General features: G+C 46.3%; 1 protein-coding gene across 1 annotated transcript in view; it reads left to right on the plus strand.

The window, feature by feature from the left end:
• The first annotated feature begins 1,660 nt into the window (after positions 1–1,660).
• TMEM260 (transmembrane protein 260) overlaps positions 1,661–18,971 on the plus strand; it is a 36,613-nt gene continuing 19,302 nt past the window's right edge. Inside the window, exons 1-3 of the mRNA XM_027719742.2 lie at positions 1,661–1,796; positions 7,196–7,227; positions 8,037–8,188. Of these exons, the coding sequence (XP_027575543.2) occupies positions 1,661–1,796; positions 7,196–7,227; positions 8,037–8,188 (320 nt within the window). The remainder of the gene's footprint in view (positions 1,797–7,195; positions 7,228–8,036; positions 8,189–18,971) is intronic.

Below are 18,971 nucleotides of genomic sequence, written 5' to 3' on the forward strand. Positions count from 1 at the left end.
TTTATACCAGTTCCTTCCAGCAACCCCGTTAACTTCTGAGCGGGTCAAACTTCAGCTTCTTTTGCCATCTCTGGACTGCGTGAGAAGACCTTCCCTAAACTCATAGAATCCTAGATGATTTGGGTTTGAAGGGACCTTAAAGACCATCCAGTTCCACTCTCCTGCCATGGGCAGGGACACCTTCCACTATCCAAGGTTGCTCCAAGCCCCATCCAACTTGGCCTTGGACACTCCCAGGGATGGGGCAGCCACAGCTTCTCTGGGCAACCTGTGCCAGGGCCTCCCCACCCTCACAGGGAACAATTTCTTTACAGTACCCAACCTAACCCTGCCCTCTGTCAGTGTGAAGCCATTCCCCCTGGTCCTGTCACTCCATGCTTTTTCAAACAGCCCCTCTCCATCTTTCTGTTTGACTCCCTTTAGGCACTGGAAGGCCACAATTAGGTCACCCCAGACCCTTCTCCTTTCCAGGCTGAACAATCCCAATCGTCTCAGCCTTTCCATGTAGAAAAGGTGCTCCACCCCTCTGATCATCTCTTCCAGACTCACTCCAACAGGTTGATGTCCTTCCTGTGCTGGGGACTCCAGAACTCCCTCAATGCCTTTTTTGGCTTCAGATTGTGCATTTTTGGGGGGGTTGTGCTGCTGTTTCAGAAGAGCCCTTCAGCAGCAGCTTCTCCAGTCCCCAGAACACGACAGGTGTATTTTCTCAGTCGTGTCAACCCTTAATCCTGCTCTTTTTTTTCCTTAATAAATGCAAACCTAATTTTCTAACGTCTCCACTTAGATCTAATCCACGAGGCTGTTTATTATCCTCGTTACCCTCTTCTACACCTTTTTTCATTTGTATTCAAAAGCCTCTCTTTAATCTGCCTCAATTCTCCAGGTATGGCCTCGTCGCTCTTTTGTACAATCCCATAATGATTTCCAAGGATGTGTTTTAGTCCTCTATCGATAGGTCTTGGGATGCTATTTGCCTTCCTTAACTACTCCCGCAGCGGGAAACGCCGCTTTTAATATTCCATACGCTGACACCTCCAATCTTTTCCCTCACCAGCATTTCGTGCCTGTGAAGGACCCCCCCATTTAGGGGTTAAAATCTTTATTATCAGTGAACTGGCACACTGGGGCTGGGAGGGGGGTGGGAGTGGGGGCTGCAGCCTGTGCCCATGGGCTGGGTCTTGCACCCAGCACCCACTGGCACCAGCCGCAGCAGCACAAGAGGGGTTTGATGTGACTGAGAGAGGGCAAAAGGTGCTGATCCTCAAATATATATTTTCGCTGATGGGACGAACCCGGGAGGGCTGGAGGGACAGGACGCGCCTCCCCCCCTCCCGCCTCTCCGCGGTGGTTTCGCCCCGCCTCTCCCCCCCTCCCCACGCGGTGGTCCCGCCCAGCCGCCCGGCCGCACCCGCCCTCCTGGGCTGTACCAACTCCTCCATGCGGGGGGGGGGTGTGGATGAAGAGGACGAGTGCCCGCGCTGAGTCGCTTCAGCGCACTGACGGCTCTCCCTGTTCCTATCAGAGGCTTTTGGATAACGGGAGCTTCCGGGAAGAGGCCCGGAGGGAGAGGGGAGCCGAGCGGCAGGGGGATGTTTTCCCCCCTCCGCCGGGCGGTGGAGTGGCACGGCCCGGCCGAACCCGGAAGGTGGCGGCGCACATGGGAGCGGGGACCGGGACCGGGACCGGGATCGGGATCGGGACCGGGGCGGGAGGAGCCGCCGGGGCGCTGGGCGCTGCCGTGGCCGCTCTGTACGCGGCCACACTGCCGCCCGCCCTGCCCGGCGGGGATGCGGGTAACGTACCCAGGGCGGCGGGACAGCCCCTGGGGCCGGGGCGGGGGGTCACCCCACGGGAAGGTGGCGCCCTGGGGACCCTGGCTACGTAGGGGCTGCATCGCGGTCAGCCTTCGGGGGGTGAGGTGGGGGGGTTGAGCCTTTAGGGGTTGAGCCATTACGGCTGGAGCATCGCTGTCACCCCATAGGGACGGGTGCGTCCTTGTCACCCCATAGGATTTCTGTCACCCCACAGAGACTGGTGCATCAGTGTCACCCCGTGGGGTTGCTGTCACCCCATAGGCTTGCTGTCACCCCATAGCGATGCTCATCCTACAGGCGCTGGTGCATTGTTGTCACCCAGTGGGGTAGCTGTCACCCCATAGGGATGCTCATCCTATGAGGGGTGGTGCATCGTTGTCACCCCATCAGGTTGGTGTCACTCCACAGGGATGCTCATCCTATAAGGGCTGGTGCATCCTTGTCACCCCATAGGGTTGCTCTCACTCCCTTGGTGCTGGTGCATTGTTGTCACCCCATGGGGTTCTTCACTCCAGGGGGACTGATGAGTTGTTGTCACCGTCAGAGGGTTGCTATCACCCCATAGAGTTGCTCATCCTATAGGGACTGGTGCATTGCTGTCACCCCTGTAGGGTTACTGTCACCTCAATAGGGTTACTCCCCCATAGGGTGTGGAACATCAGTGTCATCCCATAGGGATGCTCATTCTGTAGGGGCTGGTGCATCACTGCCACTCCACAGGGTTGCTGTCACTCCATAGGGCTGCAAACTCCAGAGGGGTTGGTGCAACTGCTGTCACCCCTCTAGGGTTGCTGTCACCAATTGCTGCTACCCTGTAGGGTTGTTGTTACCCCATAAGTTTGCTGTCACCCCACAGGTTGCTCACTCCAGGGGGGCTGGTGCACTGCTGTCACCCCATCGGGTTACTGTCATCCCATAGGGGTGCTCATCCTATTGGGACTGGGACATCATTGTCATGCCATAGAGTTGCTGTTATCCCATAGGGACTGTTGCATCGGTGTCACCCCATGGGGTGGCTGGCATTCCATAGGGTTACTGTCACCCCATAGAGTTGCTCACTCCAGAGGGGCTGGTGCATTGCTGTCACCTCCATAGGGTTGCTATCACCCCATAGGGTTTCTCCCCCATAGTGACTGGTGCATTGCTGTCACCCTATAGGATTGTTGTCACCCCGTAGGGTTCCTTGCTCCAGAGGGGCTGGTGTGTTCTTGTCACACCTGCAGGGTTCCTGTCATCTCAAAAGGGGTTTCTCCCCCATAGGGGCTGGGGCATTACTGTCACCTTCATTGAGTTCCTGTCATTCTATAGGGTTGCTGTCATCCCATAGGGCTGCTCCCCCATAGCAGCTGCTGGGTCATTGTCACCCCATAGGGTTCCTTACTCCATAGGGTTGCCCATCCGATAAGTTCACACCCCCCACAGTCACTGGTGCAGTGCAGGCACTCTTTGGGGTGCTCACCCCACTGGGGTTGGTGCATTTGAACCTCCCCATGGGGGCACTTGCCCCACAGCACCACTGACACCCTGTATTGGGGTGTTCACCCCCCGGGGCTGGGGCACTGCCCAGGGCTCCCCCCGTGGGGTCAGTGCTCCATGTCCCTCTGGGGCTGTGCCCTGGGGCCACCCCGTGCTGCCCTGACCCTCTCCAAACAGTTTGCCTGTATTTGAGCTTTCCAGCAGAGGATTTGATCGGGTCCCCTGGCTGGTGACATCAGGAGGCAGATGTGCCACCCTACCAGATGTGCTGCCACTGCCCAGGCTGTCCCTTTCTCTGTCCTGTGCACCCACAGCCAGTGTAGCAGTGAAACCTCTGGATCTGCCTGTCTGGAATTGCAGCTTCCACCATGTGGTGTTTTGTGTTTGGTGCTGCCAGTCCCACCCGGGTGGGACAGAATTCTCCTCTCTGGTCCTTCTGTGGTTTTACTGGTTTAGTCTGGCCTTGCTTAAAAAAATACCTTGCTTTGCAATGTTTAACGGCTGGAATTTGGGGATAGGAGGGCTTGGATCTTTTTAGGGAATGTGTTGGTAATTTTTTTTCGGTGGAACAGGCGTCCAGGATACTTTCTTTCTTTCGCATGCCAGCAGAGTGTTGGGTGGGTCTGTTTAACTCTGTGCCTCTTGGCCATCACTGGCTTCAAATCCAAGCTGTGCATGAAATTCCTTATAAATAAATGGGCTCTTAATGGATGCATGGATTTTACAGCCTCAATATGTGTGGAGAGAGAGAGAGATGCTGGCAAGGCTGGCCAGTAGCTTTTGCTTCTGCTCCCACGTTACTGACAGGGCTGGTTTTGCTCTTTCTGGGTGTATCAGTTAATATGTGATGGTCGATATATTTGCAGTTATTCCCATTTTTTCCGTTAAAGCTCTTCCTGATGGAAAATACATGTCTGTGGATGCGCAGGGTCTCTGTGCTCCCGTGCTGAGCAAAGCCTTGGAACCTGGTTTTTAATTGTTCTTGAGCTTGGGTTTTCCCTCCAGGGTGCAAATAAGCATTAGCACCCTTTACAAAGAGGGATGCAGGTTCTCCCAGTGAGGTGATGGATCGATGCTGGGATTTGTTTTTTCCTTGATGTGAATTATCCTGGTAAATACAGCGAGCAACCAAACAGCACATGGGTTGACCTCACTTTCCCTGGGTTATTGTGGTTATTTTATCCCATTTTGGAGGCAGGAGGGGGGTTGCTCTTTCCCTAATTTCCAAAGGCTCTTCCTAGCACAGCACCTGTGTGTATAGAAACACACATATATGTATGTGCATCACTCCCCTGCCAGGAGGAGTCAGAGGTATCAAGGACACCAACTAGGTGTGTGTCACAGAGAGATGCTCCAGGAGTGGCCTGGGGTCACTGGCTGCTTTAACAAGCTTCCAGAACACACATTAGAGGGAATTATATTAAAAGAAATCTCTTGGGATGGTGTCCTCGCTCCCTGTCTGTCCTTATTTATATTTATTTTTTTTACCTTTTCTCCTAAATCTGCTGCCTGGGGGCTGAACAGAGATGGGCTTGTCCCTGCTGTACCCTCGTGCCTGTCCCAGCCAGCAGCCTCCCCATCACTTAGGTGTTTTTTGGGGGTTATTCCCATGTTTCTCATGGCTTGAGCAGCCCATGGGATGCTCCAGCTGGAGTCCCCTGAAAAGTCTCTGCACAAGGGGATTAAGTTGCCCGTGCCTGAGCACGGAACTCAAACTTGTGCCACCAGAAGCACTGAAGCTACTTGTGTGAGTAAAGACCAGCTTAAGGATTTGCTGGATCTGCTTTCAGGCAGGGAGCCTGGTATTTTCTTTTATTTTTTAAGCTATCTGTGTATTTTTTAATTGTTCCCAAAGTTTGCAGTAATCCAAAAGTGTCAAAGGCAATCGGTATTTCCACTGGCAGCTCTCTCGTGTTACTTACTGTTACAATAAAGAAATGAGGGAATGAATTATAATTCAGAAACATGCACAGATGCTAAAACAGCTTAAAAAGGGTTCAAATAAAGTTAAAAGGAAAAGAACCCCAAACATTCCCTGTGGTGTTTCAAACATCAGCTCCAACCTTGCTGGGGATAAATCAGTTTTCAGGCAGCATTAGACCTGTTGTCTGAACACCTTTATTAGGGAATCAGTCTGGACAGTCAGAAGTGTATTTACATCAGGAATCATAGAGTATCCTGAGTTGGAAGGAACCCACAAGGATCATGGAGTCCAACTCCTGGCCCCGTGGAGTTGGAGGGAATAAACCCTGCAATTCGAGCTGGTGTCTGAAGATGCCTGAGGTCGTTCTCTCTCACGAGAAATACATTGAAATCAAGTTTGTGGGTGCTGCACTCTCCCTTTGTGTGTTTTGTTTTTTAATATTTGTACTCCTTACTCCTCTAGTCCATGGAGGCTGTAGGTGATGCCCAGGTATGTGGGTGGGAGATGGAGAATTAACCTGATCCAAAGTAGTCGGTTTTCCTTCTGGTTTTCCCAGTGGAATCCAACAGGCCTACAGCCCAGGAGCTTTTTTTTGCAGGTCTTATTACTTTTATTTCCTTAATTCTTACAAGGCAAAGTTGTGCTGTTGTCTTTCAAAGCTTGGCAGTGGCATCTACCAGTATTTTATTTATTTATTTTTTTTTCAGCTTTGTGGTTGGTTTGTGGCTGTATTGCTTTGGGGTTATTCTTGCCTGTGATATGAACCAATATCACAGTGATGTGAATGGATTTATTCTTAATCTTTAGTCCTTTTAGATGCACCTATTGCTGTATCCCAGGAGGACTTCAATGAAGGTGCTTGGGAACAGTGTCCCAGCCAACAGCAGTAATGCCAACAGCATCTTCCTTTTAAAATGCACCATTTACTGTAATGTCAGCATTTAAAGGTGCCATTTGTAGAAACGTCCCCCTTTGCATTGCGTGTTAAAGACATAATTGTGCGGAAATTTAAAATATTCTTAATTTAGGATTTAAAGCCATCAGTGCCCTTGCTTTGTGTCTTTCCCATCTAACGATGGGACAAAGCTGCTGCGACCTTGGCACTTGCAAAATTAGCAGGACCAGTAAAACCAGGCTCTGCAAAATTGGATTATGAAATTTGAGGGAAAGAAGGAAAGCCAGTGGTAATTTTTAAATTTTGTCCTCCCTTGGTTCATCCCTGGGTGTTTTGTGCCTATTGAATGTATTTATTATACATCATTAGGGAGTGTTCTCTGCAAAGAGAGCTTCTCTGTATCAAGCACTCTAAAAATGCCAGGTATTACTAATTATTATGCTAACGTGGGTCTTTTTGTGGCAGTTATTTGTCCTGGTGTAAAATACAAATGAAATGCAAAATCCAAATGGGGTTTCTAATGGGATGCAGCATCCACTGACAGGTAAAAGAGTTACTTGCAAAGCAGAATTCCTTTAGCATCAGGGGAGAGCAGCATTCCCAAATATGTGGATGTAGATTTGCACGATTAGTGATTGTATTTTCCCTCTTTAAAACAATAAAGCTGTTTGTTTTGAGTTTTTTTTTTTTAATGAGAAACGACTGGGTTGTGGAAGAGACAATGCAGCTTGAGCGTTGTAAACTGTAGTGCTTGAAAGTTATCGAGTCAGTTGGTTTTAAATTAAAAATACACACAAATGTCTGCATTTTGAGTGTCTCAGGCCATTCTTTGCCCGAGCCTACCTATATTTTCACTTATCTGTTCATAAAAGTCTCGCGAAAAGACACAAAAGATATTTTGTGCAATGACATCAGAGGGAGAAAATATTCTTAGAAAATTTCATGCTGTTAAATCTCCACAGATTTACAGTTTTATCCAGTCAAATTAATGCAAAACCCCAATGCAAGCATTTGGATTTTGAAAACTTTGGAGGAGTGTCATTTCCTAATAGTAATTATTGGTTTTACATTATTTTTTCACAGGGGAGCTGATCACAGCCGCATATGAGCTTGGAGTAAGTATTAGTTTTATTGTTTAATCAATGCTCTCATTAACAGTTTTAGGAATTAAGGAAGTTTAATTAAGCATGGAGTAAAGTAGATTAATTTATTTTCAAACCACAGTTTTTACTAACTTATAAGTACAGCACGCGACAATTTACTTCAAGTTTTAAATCCAATTAAACTAAATTATAAAGCAAAGGCTTTACTGTATATACAGTAGCTGGCTTATTATCAACCCAAATTTTGTATAAGCTGGGGAGAATAAAATAAATCGGGTTAACAATTTTAATAAGTTTTATTATTTAATAAACTTTATTATGGTGCATGATCCCTTTAGGCAAGACCTTAGGACTGTCAGCGCGGTGGTAATCCGATAGCAGTGTGGTCTTTCAACTTGCTAACCAATAAAATAGTTGAGGAGCTGCTTTTTTAAAAAAAAAAAACAAACAACAAACAAACAAACAAACAAACAAACCCAAAAAACAAACACAACAAAAAAAAACGCCTCCAAAAAAAACCAACAGCCTTTTGAATGACCCTAATATACTGTGAACCCAAACAAGGAGCCCTTTAAGGCACGCTAATGAAACGTGGCACCTCCTTTTTCTCGCCGCCTCATTATTATGGGCGAGGCGTGGAGCCAAATCCACTGAGGGAAAGAAAAAAAAATATTTGCGGACTTGAAACTGGTACCCAAAAGGTGGGTCGGGGGAGAGGTGCCGCTCGGAGACCCCCCTGGATCCCGGGGGCGTGCTGCTCTGCTTTTGATCTGGTCGAATTCCAGCCCTTTTCCAACCCCCCGGTGTCGGTCTGTCCGTAGGTCGCCCACCCTCCCGGCTACCCCCTGTTCACCCTGCTGGCCAAAGTGGCGATGGGGCTCCTGCCCGGCGGCTCCCCCGCCTCCCGAGTCAACCTCCTCTGCGGCTTCTTGGGAGCAGCTGCCGCCTCTTTGCTTTTTTACACGGTTTTCAGGTAAAGTCATCCGGGGTGTTTTGTTGTTTGTCGGCTCGGGACGTTTCCGAAGGCTCCCTCTGTTCCCCTCTGGCCTTCGGACTAGTGTTTCCCCCCCTCCCCGTCCCTAATTAGTTCCTCTGATTAACCTAACAGCGATTTAATCTGAATTTGACCTTCTTTCTCACACAAAAGGTCCCCCTTTATTTTTTTCCCCTTTCTTTTCTGTTAAATAATAATAATAGCAATAATAAAAAGTGCGCCCTTTCCCTTCCACAGACGTGACAGGTTGTTCAGGCTCATTATCACAAATCACCGCTCGGTTTAACTAACCAGAACTAATGAAGTTTGTCGTTCTCGAAAGATGCAGATGGTCTGTTTAAATTAACAGGATGAGCTTCACCTATCGGGAAACCGTGAACTTGGTTTAATTGCAGCTCCCGGCGGAGGCGGATGGGCAGTTGCCTGCCGGTGGTACACAAGCACCAGGGAGAGCATCCCTGCCTTTCCCTGCTGGCTGCAGGCTCGGGAGATGCCCGAGTCCATCCCTTCTCCCCGGACCTCTAACCTTGGGAGGAAAGGGAACAATCGGGATGCGCACGTGGTCGGGGTTGGGGGGGAGGTGGTTTGTTAACCCCGCTCCTCTTTGATGTGCAAGTTCTGGCTGCTCTTAACCTCAGCCTGACCCATATTTGAGAGGATTATCACAACCCGTATAAACAATTTCTGATGTTCTTTTGCAGGGAAAATAGGGCATGTTTTGAGGCTGCAAGTGATATCGGGGCGCTCCGGGATGAGACGGGGGCGCTTCCTCACCCAGATTATTTTGACAAAAGCCCTTTTCTCCCACCCATCCCCAGAGCTGCGTCGCCCCTCAGGGAAACCTTCCCAGAGAGCGAGAGCAACCCAGAAATAAAAGCAGGAATAAATGGGGGGTGAGGGGCCAGATCCTGCACAGCCTGAGAGCCTTGAGCTCGCTTAAACTTTGGTCCATGGGGTCCAAAATCCCCAAAATCTGCTGCAGAGGAGTTGCTTTTTGCGCCTCACCTTTCGCGTAGCATCAGCTCCAAAGTGCACCTACCGGAGTTGCTTAAGTAATTCCTAAATATTTCCGTAGGCATTTAAAGTGATTGCTTTTACTGGTGGGTAATACATGTAATTAAGTCAGCATTATTTAATTTAATATCCTGTATTTTGCAGCGTATTTGGGGAGCTGGAAGTGGCGCTGCCCTCCCGTGCACAGTGCCCGGCGCAGCGTCGGAGCACAACTCGATTGTGTTAAAAACTCCTGCGAGGAGTTGCTGAAGGTTTTTAATGTTTGGTTTCTGATTTCTTTTTTAGTGATGGTTATTCCCATTATTGCAGTTACTGTGAAGCTCTGCCCCAGTTTTTAGTTTGAACTGCAGCGAGACAGTTCTTTTCCTGCCCAGTTTGTTGCACGTGAAATGATGCGATCGTCGCTTTGCAGAAATGAGGATACGGGAGACCAATGACAGGCTAAATTTGGGAATTATTTTGGGAATTACTTTTGCACTTCTAAAGGTTTAATTCTTTGTTGTTGTTGTTGTTTAATTGGATTTGGAAGACGGTGCTTCTGTCAAATTTAAAATTTGCACGAAGGAATGGGAAACCTGGAACCAAGAGATGATAAAAAACTATTAGGACTTATAGAAATTATTTCATAGATAGTGACAGGATGAATTATTCAACCTGGCAAGGATTGATTGTTTCTTTGAAATTAATTGTAAGGTCAATTTTATTTCCAAATTACAACATTACATTTTTCCTTTTAAGCACCTTAAAGCTGCTTTATTTTTTACAACATTCACTTGGCCAAAAAAAAAAAAAAAATTACTTTTGTTGCCTTTTTATCTACTTTAAAAGAAAAAAAAAAAACTAACAAGTGTTCACTGCATGAAGCCATAACTATCTGAAGGTGATGTGGTGTGTTTTTAACTGGGCTTGTTTATCCTCACGAATCCAAATGGGTCTATCAAATCCCCCCTCATTTTTGCCTCTAAATAAAATCAGCTGACGGGGTGACCCCTACGAGGTACCGGCGGGAAAAATCAGCACCTGCTCCTCTTGCTGCGCGGAACGTGGACGTTAATATGAAAATATGTAGATGTTAGGAGCACAAATAATTGATGAGGTACACATCCTTTGGGAGTAACACGGTTCAAGTGGCAAATCTCCCTCCTCAAACAATAGCCACCCTTCAGCGGGGAGGAAGCCATCTCTATGGAAATGGGGCCGACGCTGCCCTATTGATCAAGTGAAGAAGACATTATACAATGTCAGTTGGGTTGTTACAATTTCATTTGTCGTCTGACCTGAACTTAACCTCTAAAACCTTTCTTTTCTCCCCACCAGCCGGGCAGGGTTGCTGTTTACCCTCGCCGGGTTTTTCCAGCGTCTCCGGACAGTAAATCTCTCCCTTTTTTTTTTTTTTTTTTTTTTGTTGTTTTATTTCCCCATCGATTCTTTTTGCTCGAGTCGTTTCCCGAGTTTATTCCTCGGTGGGTCGGGATAATTTTGCTGCTTAAGGAGAGAGTCGTGGTTCCCTCCGTGGCCGGGTGGCGTTCGGGATGTTACGGCACGTGCGGGATTAGGATCGAATTTTTTTCCTTAAACAGATTCCTCCTCTGCCAGGTGATGACTGGCGGGATGCTCCGCATGTTTGTTTATTAATTTCGTTTTATTACAGTATATTATGTTATTCATTTAATTATATTTTTTTAAGCCTGGATTGTTCCTCTTAAAGCAAAATTACGTCGAACCACGTTGATGCAAAAAGCCCCTTTGTGAGTAATCCAGACTATTTCGGAGCGAGCCGTTCGCTCCTTTGAGTTAGTTCTCGAACACGGATTTTTCTTCCCCCCCCTTCACAGTCGTAATAAACCGCCTGTAATTATCGTAAAATGGCATTTACAAAGAGTTTTCTCAGGCTGCTTGTAAGTGAGGCAAACAATTCATCTTTGCTTTGAATTCATCTTTGCTTTATGTTTTTAGGACGCAGCGAGCGCGGCTGTAGGATTGTTTCTTTAAACAACTAATTTTTTTTTTTTACTGTGGGAGGCAAAGCATAGCAAGTTTACAAAGTAAACCAATTATCTTCTTATAATATGATTGCCAAAGTGTCATTTTCTGCGCAGGGGATGCATTCTTTGCATTCTCTGTTGCAAAGAGAAATAGGATGCTTTCCTCTAAGTGCTTTTTCTTTTCCAGTGTATACCTTTCATAGTTTGGCTGTTTTGAGGTATTTAAATATACAAAGCTGTTTTATTGCAGGGGCAGTAGCAGAGTAGGTGGTGTCATTGCACAAGTGCTTCTAGTAAGTTTTTGCCAGCTTTATTCTGTCTGAGTTGGACACGGGGTTTGGAAAAGGGGGAAAATGTTGCATTAAATTAAGCCAGTCACGTTTCTTCATTATGCTGTTCTGGGTATTGTATTAACTTTTGGACTAATACATTATACATATATTTTTTTTATATTTATTTTTTTAATATATATATGTATATATATATATATATATATATTCTCTACCCCCTAAACCTTCCAAACAACACGCTGTGGATGTATTTAAAAACCAGAGCCAGCTTTTCTCCCACTGCCAACAAAAAGCAGCGTTAGTCGTGTTGCATAGTGAAATAATCAAAATTATTTTATCATTTTGTTATCATCATAATGCTTTGGAAATGGCACTTGACCATCCTGATGGCACTGAGCTTTCTGGCTCCCGGGCTGTGTGTCCTGGAGCTCTCGTGGGAAGATCCCTAGGAAGGACCAGGAGGATGGGTGACCTTCATGGCCATCCCAGAGGGACCTCATGGCTGATGCTCCCTTAAAACTAACTGGTGCTGGGAAAAGTTGTCTTCTGCCTCTGCTGAGTGAGGAAATACTCCATATCCCTGGGGTTCATGGGTTTACCAGAGCAGAAGTCATCCCTGAACAGTTTGACCCCTTTTTTTGTGGCCATGGTTAGGGGAAGATGGAGGCTTGAGAGAGGAGCCAGTGCCCACTCAGCTGGAGTGGGAAATTAAAAAATTGGGCTTTGAGGAAGGAGGAATCTCTTTGCGGGGCATATTTGGATTTTTCCAGATTACAGATTATCATAGATTACCGCTGTTGTAGCACAGCAGGAGGATCTTGGGCATTTGGAAAACAGATGTGCTTAGTAATAAGTAGTTACAAACTTTTAGGAGGGAGAGAAGAAAGGAAGGTACTCATGTACTAATTAGCTTTTAAAATATCTCCCCTGGCCTCTGGCTAATTGATCTTATGTATATTTTTATTTTTTTTCCCACTTGTCGCCATAATAAACCGGCGCTGAGTTTAGTCTGTTTGAAGACGTTACCAAATCTGTTAATTTGCATTTGGCTCTAAAGTAGGCACATGAGGCTGCAGTAACTCTGCTTCGTTTTGAAGGGAGGGAGGGGGGGAGGAAAAAGCAGGGCAAAAAAAACCTCTTTTTTTTTTTTTTTTTTTTTTAAAGACTGAAGAGTCTTTTCTGACAGCTAGTCAGAGTTAGAATTAGTTCAAGGAAATGTTAATAATGCACTGCCTGGCTTAATCCCTTTGATATCACCAGGTATCCTCCTGTTCATGGGTTAATTGCTTTAAAAGCGGAGGCAATATTCTGAGCGGTGGGCCGCTTCACCTTTTCACAGCTGTTACCATTGAGTGACAACTAAATCCCATGTGTAAGATGAGGAAGAGCTCAATCTCCAATTGGGAGAAAATTTATGTAAACCGCAATCCCTTCAGAATGTGCGGAAGTCACAGACTTTCTTGATTTACTCTGCTTTTCCCAGAAAGCTCCATTGTTCCCTTCCCTAAGTCCCATCAACCCTTTGTAGCAGAATATCACAGCGGCGGCAGATAGCTTGAAATATATAAATGCTATCATAGCTCTGATTAATAGCGGCGCTTATGAGTCAAGTCTGATAACGGAGCAGCTCTCCACTCAATTTCAGATACCGCTAATGGAATCTGTCTCCTGCAATTGTAATGTGAGAAGGGCTAATTTGCCATGGAGCTTGGAGCTGTCACCAGCCGGGGATTGGGGGGTCAGATGGGAGCTGCCAGGTTTTTGCCCTGCAGCTTGTATCTCTCGCTTTGAATAGCGCAGCCCCCTGCCTGCCAGGGAGCTGATAGGCCGCCGGGGGGTTTATGCCACTCGTACAATAGCGAAGGGCTGCATGGGCTGACTTGGTAATTGTGAAGCCAGCTCATTTTTATTTTATTTTATATTTTATTCTATTTTTTTTCCCCCTCTCTCTCTCTCTCTCTCTCTCTCTTCTCTCTCTTTTTTTTTTTTTTTTTTTTCCTCTTCTTCTGCGGCTGCATAATTTCTAATAAGGGGTTTTAACAAAATGTCAGATTAGGAAAAGTTTCTGAAATTACCAAAAAAAAAAAAAAAAGGGAAAAAAACTTATAAAACATTTAAATAGCTCGAGCCGGTTCCTACTGCGGGCTGGGGTTTTTTGGCTGCTGGTTATTACAGGCACCTGGGATAAAGGTGTACCTATTTTCTAAGGATTGTGAGTCAAATAATGGGTTGAACTAATATACCCTTTCCGCTTGCAAAGACACCAGGAGAGAAGTTCTCATTTGTAATGGCTGGAAGCACAGTTTTTACAACTCAAGTGTGAGTGCGGGGGGATGTTTATTAAAGCGGCGCAGCCGTGTGTGCATTTTATCGGTCTGTCATGAGCTGTTCCACTTGCTGAACTGCTCTGGAATAGCTTGGCATGGAGGCATCGAATTTAATTACCAAACTTTCTTGGGAAGGCGCTGCTAGAGGCAGGCTCTGCTCCAGCATGGTGGTGGGCATCCAGGGGCGTGCAAGGTTTGAGGTTGGGATGTCCCGTTCCTTGCTCCCCTGACGAGTTCTCACAGGGAACTCTTCCCATCCCTGGTGTCCAGACCCACTGTGGACCCACCAAGGTCCTCACTGCCATCCAGGGCACCTCACTGCAGGGCCAGTTTGATCCTCCCAGTGAGAAGATCCAAGGTGACATGGCCCCAGGGCACGAGGGCTGGGGTGCAAGATGCCTCTTGCATGTGCTGGTGACATTCACAGTACCATATTTGCTAAGGGTACCAGCAGATACAGTGTTATCCTACAGAGGTGGTGTCCTTACTGGACACCTCCAGTCCAGGAGGACATACACAAGAGGGTGCAAGGACCAGCTCCCCTTTGCCAAAATCCTCACTAGCTCAGCACTCCTTAACCATCTCTTCAGCTTGTGGTGTTTGGGTGAAATAACTAAAAGAAAGAAAAGTCAGAAAGTGGTGGCAGTCCCTGGCTGGGTGTGGGGGAAGTGGCATCCCATGCATGTGGTGGGAGGTGAGGGTGCTGCCTGCTCATCCCCACCCCATAAATCCCAGGAATCTGTGGGGATGCTGAAGTTGGGTGCTGAAGTCCCATTTGGCACGAAGGACATCAGTCAGTTATAACCAAAGTGCCTGTTTGTTGGGGGTTTTTTTTATGGTTTTTTTTGCCTCTTTACTTGGTTTCTCTTCTCTCCTCGTGACCATGAAGACTCGACCAGGACAGATAAGCCAAGCCCTGCTCTCCTTCCTCCTCCTCCTCCAGCGCTGGGAGCGGAGGCTGCAGGCAGGGCTTAAGTGGCTATTCAGCTCCAGGTCCTTGAGGAAGAATAAAATCTGGTTTGCTATTCCCTGTAGTACCTGCACTGGCTCTTCAGCGCTGAGAGCAAGAGAAACTGCCTTTTGTCGTTGAGTGTTTGTGACTAAGAGGCAGGAAAACCCAGAGGGATTGGGTTTTTTGGGATAATTATTATTATTATTTCGGTCCTAAACTCATGTTTGGATTTTTGTTTGCATTTTATTTTAAAGTAATTCTTCTATTTCAGCACCAATGAAAATATACATTTAAAATTTGTCCGTGGGAAGCTTGGTTGTTGAGTCTTCTACGTCCCATTCTTTTTAGCCTACGTTAAAAAAAAATTGTTTTTTAAATTAATTTATTAACAAGTGGAACTTATTAGATTCAAAATGTTAAATCTTTAATGCACTTGAAATAAAAATACATTCAAGGGATATGTCTTTGCTACTGCAAAGTGAAGTCACAGCATTGCAGAGGCAGAAGTTGCTGATGATGTACCTGGAGCCTGTGGACGTGTACAGGGAACCACTGACATCGGGGTCATCATCTGCAGATGCAGGGAGAGTGAAATTATAAAAAACCCCATTAATTAGTTAATTAGTGTGGATTTTAAAAAATCAGGAGAGTTTTTTCTTATTCCACTGCCTAAGAAAAAAAAAAAAGATGGAAGGCTGAGATCTGCTGCCTGTAAAGTTTTGGAGGGAACAGAAGGCAGAAATAATCAGCTTATTTCACTAGGTACAGATAGGTGTTTGCAGTGTTAAATACATCAGCTTCAAATATAAACCATTCCAATTATCTTACTTTTCTTAATGAATCCAGTGCACCGAAGATTGCATTGGAGGAAAACATTTTAATTAAATTCCAATTCCCCCATCCATGTATGGCTTTATACCACTCATCTAATACGTTTTTTGCAAATTATGAAGTATAAAATGTCTGCCATTATTTTCTAAATAAAAAGTAAAAACACTGCTGGAGTTTTTTGTTAAATCCACGTAGATGTAACCTGTGCTCTTGGCTAACAGAAAGTTTTACCGAACTTAGAGGAAAGGCTAAATTTTAAATCACAAACTGACTTTTTAGTGATTGGCAACAAATGAGAAGCTAAAAACTATAATGGCAAAAAAAAAAACACATTAAAATTTTGAATTTCATTTTTCCTAAATGTTCCTGCAAACTCTTTAATAAAAACCTGCAGGTAAAGTAGTCCTGATTAAGGCAAATTTGTGCTTCCTGCGTCCTTGGAGCTGAGACCCAACCACACATTCTTTCAGTTGCATGCCTGAAAAGGAAAACAAAACAATTATTTTTTGATTTTAGTCTTTTTCTTTTATGTTTAGGGATACCATGGGAAAATATTTCTCACAAAGGACCATGTGACCTCTCCTTTGCTGACTGTTTCTGTCCCTCTGAGTGCGTTTTCAGCTGATGAGAATTTCTGCCCACGTTCAGAAGTTGGTCGATTGATAGGAAGGGACCTTCTTCCGACCTGTCCTGTCTTGATAAAGTGCTCCACGTGCTTTGAGCAGGTCTTGCTCCAAACTAGTTATTTTGCAAAATCAAAAATACCACCTGTTCCTTGGCTTTTCCTCCACATATGAGAAAGAGGCCTGGAAGGTGTTTCAATCCTTGAAGTGGGGCAGGTGGTGGTAGCTGTAGTACCCCTGGGAGAAGCTTTGAAGACTTTCCCACTGCTGGCTTGACTTCAGATCTTTTCTTCTTTCATGACCTGACTTGTGTGTGCTGGGGCTGTTCCAACAGCAAGGTAGTGTTACCCTGAATGCTTTCTCCCAGGTGACTCAGCCTTCTTCTCCAGGAGATGGTCCTTGCCAAGCCCAAGCCTAGGATCCCCCCTCCACTGCACTGAGCCTTACAGTGGGGTTTTGCCCATTTTTGCTCCTTATAAAGTCTCTCTTCTTGAAGGAGTATCTGCCAGGCAGCCTTATGCCTACAATGTGCTGACAGGTGAACAGTGGATGGTTATTTCCACTGCCATGGCTTTGTTGTTGGCAACCCCTTCATCCTCTTGTTCCAGTCATCTGTTCTTTCTCAAACTGGCTCCAAAGACTGGGGGAAACAAGCTGGCTTTGGGGGAGATAGTTACCCTCTCTGCTCCCTAGAATCAGTGGGATAAAGCCCTCCTAGATGTTCCTTTTACATGAGGCCAATCGAGGATCTTGGGCCTTCGCCATGTTTTTTGTGGCACCTCAACTCAGTTTGAAAAATGTGTTCAAAGGCAAAAGCATGAGTAGAAGTTGAGTGAGGATAAGTCTCTGCTGCTCTCTGCTCCGGAACCCTGATGTGCTATCAAAAGGAGAGACAGTGTTAAGCAATTAAAAAGTATTTTCAGGAAAAAACCCAACTATTTCCTTCTTCTGACCACGGTACACCTGCAAACCTCCAGCCAATGTAGATGGAAGAGTGTGGGTCTCCAGGCTGGGTGGCAGAGCCTGAAGGCTCTGTGATTCCTTCTTGTCCAGCAGGGCTTCACTGCAGGAAATATTTACATTGTCATTGTGAGTTGTGGTGTTTGATTTCGGTAAGAATGTGACCACGTGCCATGAGAAAACCCCCTCCTGCCTTCCACACAACAAACGGCGTGCTGGTCTTATTCCCTCTCCATCTCAACACTGGTAGTTGGGTAGTTGAACTCTTGCTGGAGTTATGGGAAGTCTCCTTTACCTCTTGTGTTAATCTTCTACAACATACTGTGTCTTAACCACAGAAGTGCTGCCTGTGCCTGTAATTGAAGCAACCACCATCTTCTGGCTCCCGAATGTCCTGCTTCCAGCATCTGCGGTTGTAGATTGCACTGTCCTGCTTTGCAAAGCTTTTCATCCTTTTTGTAGAATCACAGAGTCACAGAATGGCTTGAGTTAGAAGGGACCTTAAAGATCATCTTGTTCCAACCCCCCTACCATGGACAGGGACACCTTCCACTAGACCAGGTTGCTCCAAGCCCCATCCAACCTGATCTGGAACACTGCCAGGGATGAGGAAAAAAATTCTTGGCTTTAAGCTTCCTGACCTCAGTTCCAGAACTCTGCCCCATCCCTTTGCACTTTCAGTTCTTCCCATCTCTGTTTTACTCACATTTTTATGCCTTTTCCAGCGAGTTTTTGCATCTCACTCTGCCCTCCTTCACTATACACCCGTCAGTGTCTTTCCCACCTTGAGGCTGTTCTTTGTTCCACAGTGGTGTAGGTGGCTGACCTGTGTTGTCCATGCCTGAGATTTTTTGTCACCTCCTTGGGCAGTGTGTGCATTTGAGGTCATCACAGTGTCACTTCATGCTGGAGACATCCAAGAGGCTGCCAGATGGCAGAGGCAGTGGTGCATGGAGGTCGAGCAAAATGAGCTGTATGACCATGTTACCCCATTCTCGAGGCAGGGTTGATTTAATTTGGCCCCACCATCATGGGATTCATTTCTACTTGTCCTTCTGGTGCCACTTGGTACTGTGAGCTGTTGCCTTGGGTGGACCTGATGGACATGGCATGTTTTTCTGCCGTGTGGTCTTCATCCACCTTGGGAGATACCTGCTCTGGTTGCTTCCACTTCTGAGAGATTTTTTTCTGAATCAGCAAACTCACAAATGCATAATTTGCTTTTCTGCTGACAGAACCTGCAGAAAACCTCTTGGTCTCCAGCTTCCACTTCCCAAAGCTGTTATCTTGATGTTCTTCAGGAATGCAACACATTTCCATTTGTTTTTTTAACATCCAGTGTTCTTACAGGAGCTTAGTGCTCCGTGCATGCAATGGACTGTCACAAAGTGAGCTTAACAGCCTGGCTTTCCCATGAGTTTCATAGGAAACTTGTTCAACCTGGAGAAGAGAAGGCTCCAGGGAGACCTTAGAGCAGCTTCCAGTACTTAAAGGGGCTCCAGGAGAGCTGGAGAGGGACTTTGGACAAGGGCCTGGACGGACAGGACAAAGGGAATGGCGTCCTACTGCCAGAGGGCAAGTTTAGGTGGGATATTGGGAAGAAATTGTTGGCTGTGAGGGTGGTGAGGCCCTGGCACAGGTTGCCCAGAGAAGCTGTGGCTGCCTCATCCCTGGAAGTGGCCAAGGCCAGTTTGGATGGGGCTTGAAGCAACATGGTCTAGTGGAAGGTGTCCCTGCCCATGGCAGGGGATTGGAACTGGATGATCTTTAATGTCCTTTC

This window comes from Pipra filicauda, unplaced genomic scaffold (assembly GCF_003945595.2).
Source record: "Pipra filicauda isolate LSUMZ 115617 unplaced genomic scaffold, ASM394559v2 scaffold508_size1329835_pilon, whole genome shotgun sequence".
Taxonomy (NCBI): Eukaryota; Metazoa; Chordata; class Aves; order Passeriformes; family Pipridae; genus Pipra; species Pipra filicauda.